Raw genomic sequence first — 16,563 nt, 5'->3', positions numbered from 1 at the left:
GGAGCTTTGTCACGGGTCCTTCCTCCCAGCAGACTGTTCACATCCCTGCTGTTATTTGAACAGTTTTGTTTTTGTTGTTGTTATGCACAAATATAATTTTACTTTATTTTACTCTGTTTCACATTTCTTTGAATCTGATTATGCTTTTAAAAACTTTATTTTCTCTTATTTGCCCTCACTATACCATCTTTTGTTCTAATTTTCTGTTTTTATAGTTTTACCTTTGGGTTCATCTGTTTCAACTTGCCGTTATCTTTGTTGCTGGTGCCCCTGATCTTCCCACTCAGGAACAATAAATGTTATTTCTATTATTTTCTACTCTAACTCCTCCCCAAAGTTCCCAGTCCTCAGTGTTGACTGGTTTTCTTCTCATTTGCCTGAATGATTTTTTTCTGTGCCTTTTCCACACGGTTCTGTTTTGGGGTCCTTATTTTTTCCATCATATCAGCTTCATTTTTAACAAATTGTTTTTCAGGATGTTTCTTCTCATCATAAATTATATTCTGTTCTTTTTCTCTTTGAAGCTACAGGATGTCTGTGTTGGGACCTACAACCATGGATTTCAACATTAAAACTCCAGTACGAACATTTCTAGAACTTTCAAAATAAATGGCATTTAACTGACTTCCAGCACAACGTCAGAAGGAGGACTTCCCGCGATCACACTGCCTGCATATAAGCTCCCACCATTCCATAAATTCAACTGGATCCAAGGAAGCCATACGATCATCGATCATATGCAAAGTTAAGTAGAATGAAATACTGTCCGTGTATCCGGTATTTTCATTCATGAACGGGGATAATTAAGGTACAAGCATTACTGACTGTCTCTCCGAGGCCCCGCAGACGCAAACGGTGTTCGAGAAAAGCCCCGGCCTGAAGGAAGACGGCAGAAACCGCAGCGGACTGGACGAGCCGCCAGCTCTCCGGAGCTAACTCTTTTGTTCACAGAGCGAACACAGAGGTTAGCTACCGAGCTAACCACTTGTTGACTGTGGATACCTCCTTCAAACTTCGCCCTTGGACAACATTTCCTCACCATGGTCAGAGGTTAGGTTTGGGCAGATTAACAGTTATGATGAAATAATCTGAACGTTTTCATTCTATGAAGTTTTGTTTTGTGGAACCTGGCTATCTTAGTGCTAATAGGCTAGCTACGGCACGTGCCGGTTCTGTGTTCTTTGTATGTTTTAAAGTTAAAATAAATTTTATTTAAAGGGTGGTTTTAACCAGAACATTGATCATAACGCGCCGTCCACGCTTATGCATTTTAACCCTTTTATTAACCCTGGTATTTTAAAGGTATGAGTTGATTCTGGTGCTAAGCTATTAGCTTCTTTGTTAGCTTAACGGCTAACCGGTAAGAACATGTGCTACTAAAGACTATTCAAAAGAAAGGTTGTTAATTTTCAAGCTAGTGAATAATAGTCCCTGAACATCATTTACTAAAGTTGATAACTAAGTAAACACCATTAAGCCCTATTTCTCCAGAAAGATTTGGCTCTTTTCCAAAATATTCCCTTAATATTTCTTCAAATATTATTTTAATAAATAAAGGCAGTTAATTAGACACCGTTGAAAATTAGTCATCCAGGAGGTTGGTTTTATTCAGCAGATCATTATTTAAAACATTATTTTATTAAAATAATATTTTATCTGATCTTACATTATGAATGGTTGTCTAAACGTTGCTGATTATTTTCTAAGTTAGTTCCAAGACTAACTTAACTTCATTTCCAGATTCTTCAAGATAATCCTTGGTTCTCAAACATAAACATTGCATGGTAATGTTGCATCACTCTTTTGGTCATAATTATCAATAATCTTTAATCAACTTGTTTATATTGTATATAGTCCATTAGTCTTCATTATTCTTTCATTCTGCTTGGTAGTTTAGTTGGATTGTTTTAGCAAAGTAAAGAGTTTGTTGATTGAAATATGTTTGACTTTGAGTTGACTTATTTTTGTTAATAAATTCTTGTATTTTAAGAAATTGTGTGAATTTATTCCATATATGTGCAGAGTTTATGCTGTTCAATAATGTCAGAGCTCGTCTCACACCTTTCTATTTTGTCCTAATACCATCACCTTAATGGGCTGGTATTCACAGGACAATCCTTAACAGACCCAAATATTATTTGATAAAATATTAAAATATTAATATTATTAAATAATATTCTCAGATTCATCTGTACAACATCTGTAAGGTGCAGATGTTGTACAGATGCTGAGGTTCCTGTAGAGTTAAAGGGCGGAGAACCTTCCACCTTAATGGAGCAAAGCCTTACTGCTCCTGACAGATTGTTTCCTAAAGTGAGACCATGTGATCAGGTTCTGCTGGCTCTGCAGCATACCTGGCTGAAAATGAAAGAAGACACTGCGGTACCAGTGTGGAAGTCTGGACCTTTGGCCCCAGACCCCTGAGCTGCAATTCTGGGGACTTTGTGGTGAAAAGCAGCTTCGAGCTCATCTTTTACAACTGCCTTTTTGTTCATTATTTAATAACTTTTTAAGAATTTTATTTTATTAGATGCTTCAAATAAAGTTTAATTACTACTGTGTTGGATCAGAACACGGGCCAGCTTCTGTTTCATGGTTTATATGTATATTATAATGAAGGTTCATGGCATAAAACAGAAGATATATTCTTCAGATGGTCTGCACAAAAATGAAATTCCTAAGTTAAATCTTTTTTTTCTGCGGCACTAGAGGCCTTTATGTTTTCATTTTCCAACAGTAGGCAGACAAGAAAGAGGGCAAAGAGACGGGGAGACATTCGGCAAAGGTCTGGGTGGATCTGAACCTGTCGTGTGTGGGTCCAGGTGTGGTACCTACAGGTGAGGATGTTGATGCCCTCTCCTTTAGGAACCCTCTTCACCACCAGGTAGGCGGAGCTTGGATCGGCCATCTTGCACCACTGCAGCGCCTGCTCCAGGACCTTCTCTTTGGGATGCAACGGACGTTCTGAGAAGACGAGAACACAGATGGGTCGGGAAAAAGAAACCCAATGTTCACCAAGTAGACCGGGACAGATCCAGGACAACAGGTTTAACTGGAACAGTGCTGTGTCTCTAGGTTTAATCTGCCAAACTGGGACAGAACCAGGACAGGTGCCTCTTCTCACCCAGCTGGCCGTCCTCAATGGCTTCAAACGTCATCCAGACGTCCTTTTCTCCGGCTGGGACATTCCTCATGTACAGAACCTGGTTAGTCAGCTCCTCAGCACACATGGTAGGAGACACCTGAAGGGTCAGAGGTCACACCATCATACCTTAGAGCTCAGTAGAAGAGGGTGGACAGATTAATGTGTATCTACCTTCAGAGTGATGCAGCAGTCAGGGATCTTCATCTCCAGATAGACTTCGATGATGAGGTCTCCTGCTTGAGAGAGCTGCAGACAGAAACTCAGTCAGTGGAACTGATCCCCGATCAATAGCCAGCAGCAGAGAAATGACTCAGGACTCCACAGGATAGTCTGTATCCTGATGTTCCTGCATCTGAGTCTGCAACACATTCCAGAAACATCAGATGGGTCCATGAAGCAGTTCCCCTGTGATGGTAGGAGGTTGTATCATGATATGGGCGTAGCTCATTTCCTCTTCTGTGATGGCAGCACTGATTCAGAAAAGTCCATCAGACATTTTGGAGCAACATCTGCTGCCTTTAGGACCACATCTTCTCCAGGGATGTCCATCCATGTTTCACCAAGATGATGGAAAACCCCATTCCAAAAGCCTGGCTGAGGAACGGCAGGGTACAGCTGCTGAACGGACTTGTCCCCAACAGAGACTGCTGGAGGACCTAGACAGCAGATTGGTACTATTGGACACCTGTAGGTATGTGTGCAATGAGACAAAACTCCTGAAGCTCTTCATGGCTTGGTGTCCTCAGGATGGCTTTCACTGTGAGAAGGGAGTGGGAACGTTTTGGAATGTGCTGCAGCCTGAAATGCAGGAAGGGATGGAGTTTAACAGGTGAGATGAAGCAGAAATTTACTTCAGCTCTGCAGACACTTTAATCTGCTTTGCTGCTCTCTATGTGACATGCTTCCAGATCTTTGCATCTCCACGCTGCTCCTGCTGGTTGGTCTTAGTGGGACAAACCTCATATCTGCAGGGAAGCTGTTTCTAAATGAGGTTAATCCCATAAACAGGCTCTCAGGATGTCTGTAGCTCTGTAACAGCAGAGTCACCAGGTATTTATGACATCTCAGCTCGTTGAGTCACACCATAAACTCTGGGAGCTTCCTGGTCTGAGATGTTTCCCCTGCTCATGGATGTGTGGGGGTGTGTGCAGAGACCTGAGTGTCCTTCCAGCTGGTGATGAGGCTGATTTCCAGTTCGATCTGTGTCTGATGCTCCTCGTCGATCTGAAAAAGTGCCACAGGTGAGCAGATTCTGCAGGTTCCTCCATCAGAACATCCAGATGTTCCTCACCGTTTACCCACCTCAAAGACGTACAGGTAGTTATCAATCAGATCCTCCACGATCTTAACCTCGTGCTCCCCCTTCCCATCGGTCTGGAACAAGCTGGGAGCAAACAGGAGCGACAGGTTCTTGGTGCACATCTGGTTCAGGCCGGCACACTTCTGGACCCTGACAAAGAGGAGGCAGGTCAGAACCAGCAGCTGCTCCCTGGCGCTGCTGCTGATGAAGACACTTACCTATAAAGATGACTGATGAGAGCGGCCAGAGTGGTCCGGTTTACCCGAGGAAGGCTCCGGATGATCTCCTTGTAGCGGTCCAACCTGGAGCGCGTCTGAGGAATTTCTAATGAGGAAACAAGATGATCAGGAATCCTGTTTATTTCCTGATCAATAATCAGACAGAAGATGATCGGATCATTCATCTCCGAACGTCTAAAGAAGCTTTCATCCAGCCCAGAGCGGAACTGGGAAAACTGGGAAATGTCCAGGATTCACTGCTCCGAGTCAGATCTTCAGACAACATTCAGGTTCTGGTTCTGATCTGAACTTCCCTTTCCTGTCTGTTTCCATAGCAACAGTTTGATTAAAGTAATAACCAGATCATATGTTCCTGAACTCTGACACCAGGAACCCAACCCCTGAGCAGAGTACTGGTCGGAACAGAACCAGAATCTTCACAACAAGAATTCTGCAGGAAACAGAACCAATATCCAAAATTCTACTGGGAATAGAACCTGAACCCTAATTACAGAGTCAGAACAGAACTGGACTCACTGGCAGCCTCCTGCCACAGCGGGTGCAGCTCGGCCATGAAGATCGGATCATCGATCTCTCTGAAGAACCTCTTCAGAACATCAGTCACATCCTCGATGAAGTGGTCTCCGATCCGCAGTTTGACGTTCCGAGCATCTTTACGGAACTCGTCCATCAGCAGCCGGATCCTGGATTTAGCTCCATTCTTCCTGTAGATCCCCTCGTGGCCCAGACCTGCAGAGAACCAGAACTATGAGCTTAGAGGATGGACCTTCAGTCTCTGAGCAGTTTGGACAGCGCATACTGAAGGGTTCTGGTGTCAGCAGGTGTTCCTCACCGTACTGCGTGATGAAGGCGATGCAGCTGTCCACGATGATGGGAATGTCGTTCCGGCTCATCTGCTGCTCCCGCAGAGCGTTTCCTTTCCCACCGGCTGCTCGCTGGATGTCCGAGTACCACAGAGAGAAGTCTGTGCGCCCAACACCCTGCAGGTGGAGAGTCCTGGCCACAAGAAACACCAAATCATTAAGGGATATGGCCAACAGAACCAAAACCAAACCGGAACACCATCATGAAGCTGGGACCCTCCATGTCTCACCTTCCTTTCTCCACCAGAACCAGGATGTCTTTCTTTTTGTGATTCTCATTCTCTGAGGTGATGCCTGCAACACAAACAGACAGCTTTACTGAAACCACCCAGAACCACAGCATGCTTTCTGCAGAGCAGAACCAGGACTGGGACACAGACTCAGTTCTTGCAGTCGGTTCAGATTGATGATGTCCTCCGCCGCTCCGTCGTTCCGGGGGCAGACGAAGAGGTTCGACTTCTGCAGGACGAAGTAGGCTTCTTTCCACTGCTGAGGGTCCAACATGGCTCGGTACCGCAAGAGCCCAACCCGTTCAAACTCCCGGGTCAGCAGACAGTGACAGCTGAGTGGTGTGGCAGCCTGTTGGACCACAGCAGAACAGCAGGCTTAGAATAGACAAAGTTCTGAACTCTGGTTGTTGTTTGGAGCAGACGGAGAAATATTCAGAGAGATTAAACGTTTTTAAATACGACCCAATTTTTCTAATCAAAACATTTTCTAAAATGTTTATAGATTTAAAGGAAAATTAATTTCATGTTTGGATTAAATAAAATAAAACCATTAAAAAAACCTGAAATATTTGATATTTTAGCCCAAAATCGGATGGTTCTGAAGTTTAATCTCAGATTGGTGTCTTCATCTAAAGCAGATCAACATCAGGAAAATAAGAACTGTGTCTGCTCTGGTTTCTGTGCAGCCATACAGAACCAGAACCAAGCTGATAGGGAGGTTTGGACCTGTCCGATGGCTTTGGTCCAGATGTGCAGAGCATCAGCCGTCTCTAACCCAAACAGGAACAGCTTCTCTGACGCCACATACAGCTCGAAGGTGTAGCGGAACCTGCAGAACAGACAGAACAGAACCGTCAGTTTCAGACAGACACCTGCAGGGGGCACCATGAAGCTGAACACCAACCTGTCAATGAACCCGTTGTTGTTGCTGGACGAGTCGGGTCGACTGACTCCCAGACATACAATGTCCTTAAGACTGATCCGCAGGCAGGGATCAGCCGAGTGATCCGACTCGTAGAGAACCAGAGACTGATCCACAGAGCACCAGAACTTCTGGAAGTCTGAAAGGAGAACAGGGTTGGTTCAGGTTCAGGTTCAAAGTACTCATTCTCATCTTCTGAACACACCATAACAGCAGCACAACACTGTAGAACAATCAGACATGACCCAGACTGGTCCAGTAGTTTAATACAGTTTGTTCTGCTGAACTTATCCCACCTTCCCGGGTTTTCCTGGACAGTGTTCCCCTGCTGAGCGAAGAGGCCTTGTAGAGGAAACCAGAGTGAAGGACGGGCTGCTTGATTTCATCATAGACGCTGGGATCTGCAGAACAACCAGAGACAAAATTTACCAAAACACCGGTTCTGAGGTTTTACGGAACCGAGACGGAACATCAAGAGATTATTCTTTGTCACAGTCTGGTCAGGATCTGGGTCAGTCGTTCGGTGTGTTAGGGTCCATCAGGCCATGACTATAAATTGAAATGGTTGGCGATCGTGTATACCAGCGGTGTCCAAACTTCTGGGTTCAAAATGCCCAAGTAGAAATCACTCAGAGGCCACAGACGTAAAAAGAGAAAGGTGTACTGGTTCCTAACTGTTTGGGTCGATTGTTTTCTGCTTTGGAGGTCTAGAAAATATTTTTAGTTGATTTCCAGCAACAAGAACTTTCTTGGAAAACATTTGCTGGCCCTCACTATGATATTAAAATGAAATTACAACTAAAAAACATGGCTAATAAAAGAAAAATGCTTTGTTATAGTGAAACATTTTCCTTTTAAGAAGATCTGTAAAAATTTGTAAAACCTCATCCTGAAAGTAATTACATCCTTTGATTACGAATGCTGTGTTTAATTCACTGAACTGATTGGATGAGAAGATGATGACTGGATGAAGAGTCATGGTCCAGGTTCGGCTGAAATGTTATGTTTGATACGTTGTGGACCTCGGAAGAGTCTCTGAAGCCTGGTTCTGTTGAACCTGGTTCTGTTGAACCTGGCAACACTTCAATCACTTCCGTCAACAAAACCATCTCCCATCTTTTGGGATCAATCATGACGGTGACCTCAACAACCGCCCAGAACTTCACGATCCTCTCTGCTCCTGCTGGTACTGGGCATTCTGGTGTCTACCTCTGACCCACCCAACACCACCAGATGGGGATCCATCTGTAGGTGTCAGTTCAATGTTCAACGCCTTCTGCTGTCAGTTCCAACGATCCTCACAGGGTTCCTCTGCACAGCAGAGACTCACATCTCCATGGTCAGACTTGCTAAACAATTAGGTGGGACCCTTCAACAAAATTATCACAGCAAACAGGTAGAATGGCTACCAGCCCCCAGGGAGACAGCAGAAACTACTACCTGTCTCGGTTCAGCCCAGGTCAGCTCAGGTGATTCACACACTGGGAACGATCGCGTGACGACTGGACGGGGAAGCAAGATAATTGTTGTTGTTGTGGAGATCTGTGGACTCTCTGACACCATAAGATAGACTAATAACATAACCCGACCCCAGGCCGATCCGGCAGCTGTCATACAACATCAGAGACCCAGGTCGGTCCCATAGGAGATGAAACGGCAATGAGGAACGGATCTCAAGTAAGGCGCTCTCTGTTGTACTCTAGCAGGGTTGTGGTGGCGAGGACCAATCCCAAAGTTGGTCCAGAGAATTCCATCTCCGGGCCTCCTGGTCCCGTTCAGATGTTTGGGTCATTTGTTGAGTTTGTTAATCAGTTATGAGCAGATTTTACTATAATCTTTCATTTGAAATTTCTTATTAATTTTAAATAAATTGACAATCCTGAGAGATGTACAGACATCGCCTTGTGCTTCCTTTTAGGCTGACGTTCCCGTCAGCTCTCTGGTGTTACAGAGTCAGATCCACATCACAGCTTCTGATCTGATGTCCTGCAGAGCCGTCAGCTGGTTTTCCTCTGCAGCTCACCAGATCAGACTGACCTCATGGTACCGGGCAGATCCTCACCAGATGGGCTAACGTGCTCCAGGTGATGCTGCTGTTGCTGACGGTCGTCTGAGTCGCCGGCGAAGCGAGCTGCCTCCGAGAAAATCTGAGTGACAGTTTTCAGGAGAGTCTGTTCAGAGACAGCGGAGCAGAGGACCTGTGGGGCACACGGGGAGGATGGACAGTTTGATTCTGCTCTCAGAACACGGGACAAACAGCCGCTGTGAGCTGAGCCGGGTCAGAGAATCATCTAGAAATGTTTTTTAGGTTAAACACCAAAAATCTTGTCAGTCTAAATAAAGGAGGCATCCAGAACCGCCTCCCTACAGGTGTGACAGGGTAATCCCATCAGTCGGACCTTCAGCAGCTCTTCCTGACTGTTGAATGCTGGGTGGGCCAGACGGAACCGACCCTCACGGTACTTCTGAGTGATGAACTCCCTCCTTTGCTCTGGCGAAGCATCGCAGTCCAACTCTTCGGACAGAGAGAGGCGGGCTGCCCAGAAGTCGTTGGCCCGGTCGTTGCCCAGCATGATGAACAGCTGACACACAAACAAATTGAAAGTTAGACTTAATTCTGGGTCAGAACTTCTTCCAACAGCTCAGAACCTTCAGGTCCACCTGATCAGGTGGTTTTAGCTGCAGGCAGGAACAACAGACAGCAGAATTGTACTGTTCTCTGGGTCCAAGCAAACTGGACTCAGAGCTCCAGAGTTTTTATTTATTTATATTTTAATACAATTTTCCAAACAGATAAAGAAAAAGGAAAGTACACATATATTTTACAAGAAAAAAGAACCATGACAAGAAAAGTCCAGTTCAGTTCATCACTGAATATAGTTTGTAATCTCAACAATAAGGTCCTTCAGTGTTAAATAACAGTAATGGGAGAAAAGAACAAAACAAAAGCCCATAAAAAGACAAAAGGCAGAAAAGAAATGATCTTTCTAACAATAAAGACATTCTGTAGTGATGCAGCTTAGAACATGGATGGGTAACCATGGTCCTATTAGGGGTACATAAGTCATTTAGTACATACCAGCTACCACCATCATGGCACTTTGGGGTAGAAGAGGATCCTAAATCACACAACGCCTCCCCTCAGTTTTTTCACATATTGTATGTAACCAGTTTTTCCAGTTGACTTTGTCCAATTCCATTGTAAGCACCATGGTCACTTTTTCCATTTTGTAAATACTAAGCATTATTTCAAACCAGTCATCCCCCTCAGGCACTATTCTACTTCACAGAGTTTCTATCTGACAGACAGAAGAGATTCAATTATTTCCATGGATGGAGTCTCACCTGAACAATCTCGTTGCTCCATACGCTGGTGTCCAGTTTCAGACTCTGAACTTTAGAGACCATCGTCCCCAGACTTCTGTGCTGCCCTGCACACACACACACACACACACACACACACACACTCAGCATGTTGTTTGTGTATTGAAAACCTGTCAGGTTTCAGTTCCTGCTGCAGGTTTCAAGTGACACAAACACAAAGACCTGAATTATTTCAAGTTCCTGGAAATTTCATGAACTTTGTTTCTTCTGTTTGCCAACATGTCAGCTGTTTGTACCTGAGTGCAGTCAGAGCATGCATGCAGAGTGACTCTTACACCTGCAGATGTTCATGTCTGCACATGCTCTGTCAGGGTTTACCTGTGCAGGTGAGCTACAGGAACCTGTTTTCTGAGGACAAACCTGTCTGCAGAATAAAAGCTTGTCATGATGTTGCATCACCAGAAAGGTGTTTACTGCTGTATCTACTCAGTCTGGATCTCAGTTGTTAAGTAATTAATCTGAAGTCATGCTGCAGTCTCAGAGCAGCTGCTGACCTCAGACCAGTTTCATCAGGTTGTGGCTGTGCGGTTGCCATGGTGACCTGGCTGGCTACTGTCTGCTGGAACAGGATCTGAGCTTCAGATGGTACCGGGGTATTTGTGCTCTGCAGCTTCTAACAGCAGGAACCTGTAAATATTCCACTTCATGTAACCTCAGCAGCTGTGTGAGATGTTCTGCTGGTTCCTCAGTGACTCTTTGCCTTTGATAAGGTCTCATCTGTCAGCTGCATGAGCTGAACTGTTACTTTGATGTTCATCACAATGTTTTAGATGTGAGAGACAAACCCAGAGTTTATTCTGGTTAATGGACCTTATACCACTGAGATGAACTGAAAAAGGTTCTGCTCTGACCCATAAGATCCCCTAACAGTGTCTAATAGTCCTACCTGCACAGTTCTTACAGATGACCACACACAGATTGATGGAGGCCCAGTCCGGGTTCAGGGCCTTACAGTCAGCACACATCCGGTTGGATCGATTTGACCAGATCTTCTCTGCCACCTCATAATCCGACAGAGTCTCTGCAATCGCTTCCTGCAGAGACTCCATCCAGTCTCGCTTCTCCCGGTCCGACTCGGCCGTGAAGCTGAGGAGACGAAGAGTGAAATTCTGCTGTGAGACCTGGCGGATCATCAGAACCTCTCCCATGGCTGGAGGCTGTGCAGAGCTGAGGGGAGGTCACCTACCTGAAGGTTTTGTACGGAGTGATGAGGTCGAAGCTCCTGTGTTTTCCATCTCGGATCGTTGCACCTCGAGCTTCAATGACAGTAATGCCGATCCCGTTCCGGAAGCACTGCAGACAGAGACACGGGATCAGGACCAGGTTCTGACACAAAACTGGAACTTATGAGCTGATCAGTCTTGTTACTGATGAATTGTTGAATCTGATTCAACGTCTGCAGCAGCTTCAAAGCTGCACAAACTCCAACTGGTTCTGAATAAAATCCCAATCAGATCAATCATAAAGATAAATCTCATCTGAAGAGCTCTGAGCCCAGAAGATGGGACGACTTATTGCATCATATCCTGTTTACTTTAACCGTTTCCTTCAGCTGAGCAACCTCACCTGTCAGGGGGCTCACCTGCTCGCTCTTGTACAGCCAGATCTGGTCGGTGTTGATGGCGGCGTACACTTTGGACTTGGTTCCTTTAAGCTCGAGGACTCCGTGTTTCTGGCAGTGAGATCCGGGTCCGAAGCGGCGCAGTCCAAACACCCGATGATCCCTGATGTGTTCCTGCAGAGTGGCCACCCAGCGCCGCCTCAGCACTGCACAGCAGAGAAGCAGTCATCCCCATGGCAACGGCAGGATCCCTCACTGCAATAGGTCTTAACCAGAAACATATGGCTGATCCTGTGTCCCTCTGAGTAAAACTGATCTGTTCACAGCGTTCACGTCAGAAGCTCATCGCGATGTTTTCCTCCAGTTTCTAAGCGCCGCCCTGAACTGTTTGTTCTGTTTAAATCAAGTTTCAGATTAAAAACAGGAACCGTCACTCATCATCCTGGACAGGAAGTCTTAATTTGAGGGATTGCTGCAAAGTCAACACCAGTGACTGTCCACTGTCTCTACATGCTCATCCAGGAGGAGTGAATGCTGCAAGTCACTGACTGGATGCAATCTGCTGAGTTTCCTTAGATAGAAAAACTTTTTATCCAATTTGAATAAATAACTGATTCTGACTGAACTGTTCAATGGTTACGATTAATTGGAATGTATGAACCTGACTGTTATGAAGAACCTTGAGACGACATGTGTTGTTAATTGGTGCTATAGAAATAAACTGAACTGAACTGAACTGAATTGAATTGGGCCCTTCTTCTGATTCATTTGAACAGTTCTTTTCCCAGGGTGGAATATTTAACTGTTAATTAGTCTCTCTAAATTGTCATTAGAGATAATTGTGCCTGTGTCCTTGGTTGTTTGTGATGTTTGTCTCTGTTCTGTCTCTAATGGAGTGTTGACCTGTCCAGGATCCACTGGAGATAGCCACCACACCCCTTCTGCAAACCGGCAAAGGATAAGCGAGTAAAGACATTGGATGGAAATGAAAAGTTGTAGTTTTTAAAAATTGCTTATGTTGGAGAACCATTCCATCTGGATTCAAATAAATTAATAATGAACCAACATCTACAGTATATGACAGCTCAACCCAGACCAAGTGTATGGAAACTTCTGACTGGAAATCCAAGGTTTGAGATTTTCCATCTTCAGCAGTTTAATCAGTTTAATTTTCAGGAAGCAGCGCAGAAACATCTTGAGGATGAAGAAGTTTATGTGTGTTCACCTTCGTTATCAGTCCGAAACACGAAGATCCTGTGACTCGTCACAATTTCAAACTTGTTGTCTTTGGCTGAGCGGGCCATCTGGATGGCAGCCATTGGGATTACTCCTTTAGGGTAGACATCCTAAAGGACACACGGGTTAGAGATCAAAGTTCAAACACATGAAGCGGCTGCAGGAGAAACTTCTTATTCTGCTTTCAGAAGTGAGGTTTTCCTGAACTGGAACAGAACTGCTCTGCTTGTGTGTGTTTGAGTTCCTCCTGTGGATCTTGTTTGAAACAGCTATGTCCTTAACATTTCCATGGAGAAACCCAGAATGACCCAGTGTGCAGGGATGCTAATCTGAACTGTGTTTCTGTGTGTTGGCTGTCTGAATCTGAAGAACAGATGCACACAATTAATATCCTAAAGAAGGAAGATGATCCCAGCACAAGTGAAGATGCCTACCTTCTCACTGCCGAAGTACATCAGGTTCTTCCCGTCAAACTTCACAAAGCGCTTCTGGAAAACGTAATTCCTGAAACACAAAGACATGTGGATTTAAGACAAAGCTGACATCCCATCACCTGCTCTGATTCATTCAACATTTCTACCCCCAAAGCCTGTAGTTCAGAGAAGAGCCTGAAGAGGACAGGACAAACACACCGAGTGGAGGAAGAAGAAGAGGAGGAGGAGAGCACAAGGCAAAGGCAGCTCCACAGGCAGGAGGAGACACAGGAAGGAGCAAAAAGTAGGAGACGCAGCAGAACAGCCACCGCTGACCTCTGACCCCTGAACACAAACACAAAATCCTGTGAAACCAGGTGAGGAAATCAAATGCATCAAATGCATAGGTTAAACCAGATCGAGCAAAGCCCAGTTAACCTGGTATAGATAACAAACACTGGTTTGGTGAAACGATGCTCCGATGACCAATATAAGAATTATGTCATTATTGAAAGTATCGGATCAGATCGGCCCCATCTCTAGTTTAACCTGCTGCATAATGGCTCAGAACAGTTCTAAAGAGTTATGATCAAAACGACCTCCCAGGTTTATCCAGATGTGTAAAACAGTTCCAGTGAAGTTGGGTCACTGTGTAAAACAGAATAAAACCAGAATCCAATGATCTGCTAATCCTGTTCAACTTTTATGCACCTGAATCCACCACAAAGAAAATATATTTAATATTCAAACTGATCGACTTTATTGTTTTATTGCAAATATTCCCTCGTGTTGAATTTGATGCAACACGTTCCATCAAAGCTGGACCGGGTCATGTTCACCACTGTGTTTCGTCACCTTTTCTTCTAACACTCAGTCAGCGTTTGAGAACTGAGGAACTAATTGCTGCAGCTTTGTAGATGAAACTATGTCCCATTGATGCTTGAGGAACAACTTCAGTTGCTCAACAGTCCAGGGTCTCTGTTGTCATACTCTGATCTTCATAGTGCTCCACACATTTTAAATAGGAGGCAGGTCTGGACTGCAGGCGGGCCAGTCTAGAACCAGAACTCTTTTACTACGAAGCCACGCTGTTGGAATACCTGCAGAATGTGGTTTAGCGTTGTCTTGCTGAAATAAGCAGGATGTCCCTGAAGAAGACTCTGCTTGAACCTTTCAGCATCAATCAGATGTGCCAGTTACCCATGATGCCGTGGGCACGAACACACCCCCATATCATCACAGATGCTGGATGTTGTACTTTGCTCTAATAACAGAGCTCGGTCCAGAGAAGCCGGCGCTGTTCTGGGTGTTGTTGGTAACCTGTCCACCTGTGGAATGACCCAGACAGCATTCCTTAACGTTCCCAGTCTGTTGTTGCCCTGTCCCAGCTTTGTGGGAACGTGTTGCAAACATCAAATTCAGAATGACTGAATATTTGTAAAAAACATTAAATATCTTGTCTTTGATTCAGTTTCATGAAGGTTGAACAGGATTAGCAGATCATTGGATTCTGGTTTTGTGTTTTACACACCGTCCCAACTTCATTGGAATTAAGGTTGTCCATCTGAACCATTGTACAGAAAAGCTCTCCTGTAATATGCTGTAAATATGAGACCCTGAACAGGCAGTATAAATCTCCCCTCATTTAGCTGCAGTATCAAACACCTCCCAGAGGTATCCTGTTGTACAAATCCAACGCACCCCTGTGGCGACAGCTTGTCCAGCCAGCTGCTGATGATAGGCGGGGCTCTCTCGGTCAGGGAGGCGTAGCTGGCGTAGGGGGAGATGGTCAAGTCATCGTCTGCCTCGGCCAGGAGAGAATGGGGGGGCAGTGAGGAGCAGCGAAGAGGGGGCGGAGCTTCTCCGACGGTGCTGTAACCCTGAGCGTCTCCAGCGTGAAACACCTGCGACATGCGCTTCACCCAGAAAAACTTGTGACACCTAGAGGTGAAAATAAAGGCTTTGTTAACACAGACAATTCTTTTTTCAGGTCCAGATTCTGGTTCTGATCCAGATTATTCTTCAGAACTACAAAACCTGTTTCTGTCCAGGTCAGTCAGGGTCGTTCGCTGCAATTTAACTTCAGATGGTCACATTTTGAAGGATCCAAATAAACATATGATCAAACATGTCTAATTCATTCTGTCTGGTTCTGACTCTAACTTTCCAGTTTATTCACTCAGAACCGAAGAAAAGAAATGTAGGAGATGATCCAGTTTTCTACATCTGCAGAGTTTTTATCTGACTAACCTTAGTAACTGAAATGAATTAAGATTAAAACCCAAACATTGCAGGTTCTGGTAAACCACAGCAAGTGGTCCAACAGAACCTGTTCCTGGTTCTGTTTATGTTCCTGATAGCCAGGCAGTTTTACCCATGATCCTCAGTAGGTCTCCCCTCCTCCGTCCTGGTTTCTCTGTCATCTGGTTGGTTTCGGTCGCTCTGCAGAACAAAACACTCAGTCAGAACATTTCTGTCCACCACGAGGCTCCAGGTGAGCCGGAAGTAAGGGGTGGGCTTTGTTGGGTCTCACCTCGGAAGCGGTTGGAGATCTTCTGGTGTGAAAGACAGCCTCACAGTACGGACTGATCTCCTCCTCGGGGTCGTCTGTGGAGGCTAGAAACCAGAAGGCAAAGATTAGACTCATATTCTGATAGATAAAACCCGGTAAGGTTCTGTTACTGATGCTACTGATCAGAAACACTTGGCTGGTCGCAGGTCCGCTGTGTGACACTAGGATGAAATCTGGGAATTCTAGCCGGAACAATGAAGAGTACTTCTGTGATTCAAACATTTCAGTCAGCATCACAGAGGGCCAGAATCACGAGTGAAGATTTGACTTTTACTGTTCAGCTTCTCAGAGTGACTTTGTCCAGGCAGAACCGACCCAGGAACAGATAAAAGCGGCAGAATATTCAGAAAAAAACTGAGTATGGACTCACCTCTGGCTGATCCTGAAGAGTTGTTACTCAGAGTGCTGCCGCTGAAAACCCACACATCAATTAATAATGCTATTATTATTATTAATACAATTACTTCTTCAGCTAAATCTTTGCTTTTATTAATCTTAATGCTTTAATTATTATCTGAATTTTGTTACAAACATGATTCAAACTTTCAAATAACGTTAGAAATAAAAATAGAATTATGTGTAAAAATATGGTCAAATTATCAACCATTTTTTAACAATTTATTTGTAATAAGGTTTCCATCCATCTATCCATGAGAAGCAGGATTTTGAACTGAATGTGAAAATGAACAGGAGGCCAG

The 16,563-nt window shown here is 44.6% G+C and overlaps 1 protein-coding gene across 5 annotated transcripts in view; it reads right to left on the bottom strand.

Moving 5' to 3' along the window:
• Positions 1–16,563, bottom strand: part of arap3 (ArfGAP with RhoGAP domain, ankyrin repeat and PH domain 3) — a 45,183-nt gene that overhangs the window by 5,578 nt on the left and 23,042 nt on the right. For 4 of the 5 annotated variants that reach the window (XM_047354291.1, XM_047354289.1, XM_047354288.1 and 1 more), the window contains 26 exons: positions 16,236–16,276; positions 15,827–15,909; positions 15,668–15,735; positions 14,995–15,234; positions 13,513–13,638; positions 13,315–13,384; positions 12,870–12,990; positions 11,666–11,850; positions 11,270–11,376; positions 10,970–11,169; positions 10,045–10,130; positions 9,099–9,281; positions 8,762–8,897; positions 6,996–7,100; positions 6,682–6,838; positions 6,504–6,606; positions 5,928–6,126; positions 5,778–5,841; positions 5,517–5,680; positions 5,201–5,413; positions 4,664–4,769; positions 4,448–4,595; positions 4,301–4,369; positions 3,317–3,391; positions 3,125–3,242; positions 2,836–2,964 (listed from right to left, as the gene is read on the bottom strand). In XM_047354291.1, coding sequence (XP_047210247.1) covers positions 2,836–2,964; positions 3,125–3,242; positions 3,317–3,391; positions 4,301–4,369; positions 4,448–4,595; positions 4,664–4,769; positions 5,201–5,413; positions 5,517–5,680; positions 5,778–5,841; positions 5,928–6,126; positions 6,504–6,606; positions 6,682–6,838; positions 6,996–7,100; positions 8,762–8,897; positions 9,099–9,281; positions 10,045–10,130; positions 10,970–11,169; positions 11,270–11,376; positions 11,666–11,850; positions 12,870–12,990; positions 13,315–13,384; positions 13,513–13,638; positions 14,995–15,234; positions 15,668–15,735; positions 15,827–15,909; positions 16,236–16,276 — 3,296 coding nt within the window. The remainder of the gene's footprint in view (positions 1–2,835; positions 2,965–3,124; positions 3,243–3,316; positions 3,392–4,300; positions 4,370–4,447; positions 4,596–4,663; positions 4,770–5,200; positions 5,414–5,516; positions 5,681–5,777; positions 5,842–5,927; positions 6,127–6,503; positions 6,607–6,681; positions 6,839–6,995; positions 7,101–8,761; positions 8,898–9,098; positions 9,282–10,044; positions 10,131–10,969; positions 11,170–11,269; positions 11,377–11,665; positions 11,851–12,869; positions 12,991–13,314; positions 13,385–13,512; positions 13,639–14,994; positions 15,235–15,667; positions 15,736–15,826; positions 15,910–16,235; positions 16,277–16,563) is intronic. The other variant, XM_047354292.1, reaches the window with a different exon arrangement.

This window comes from Girardinichthys multiradiatus, chromosome 23 (genome assembly GCF_021462225.1).
Source record: "Girardinichthys multiradiatus isolate DD_20200921_A chromosome 23, DD_fGirMul_XY1, whole genome shotgun sequence".
Classification (NCBI taxonomy): Eukaryota; Metazoa; Chordata; class Actinopteri; order Cyprinodontiformes; family Goodeidae; genus Girardinichthys; species Girardinichthys multiradiatus.
The sequence above is the reverse complement of the archived record's forward strand: the minus strand, read 5'-3'. Positions and strand labels throughout refer to the sequence as shown.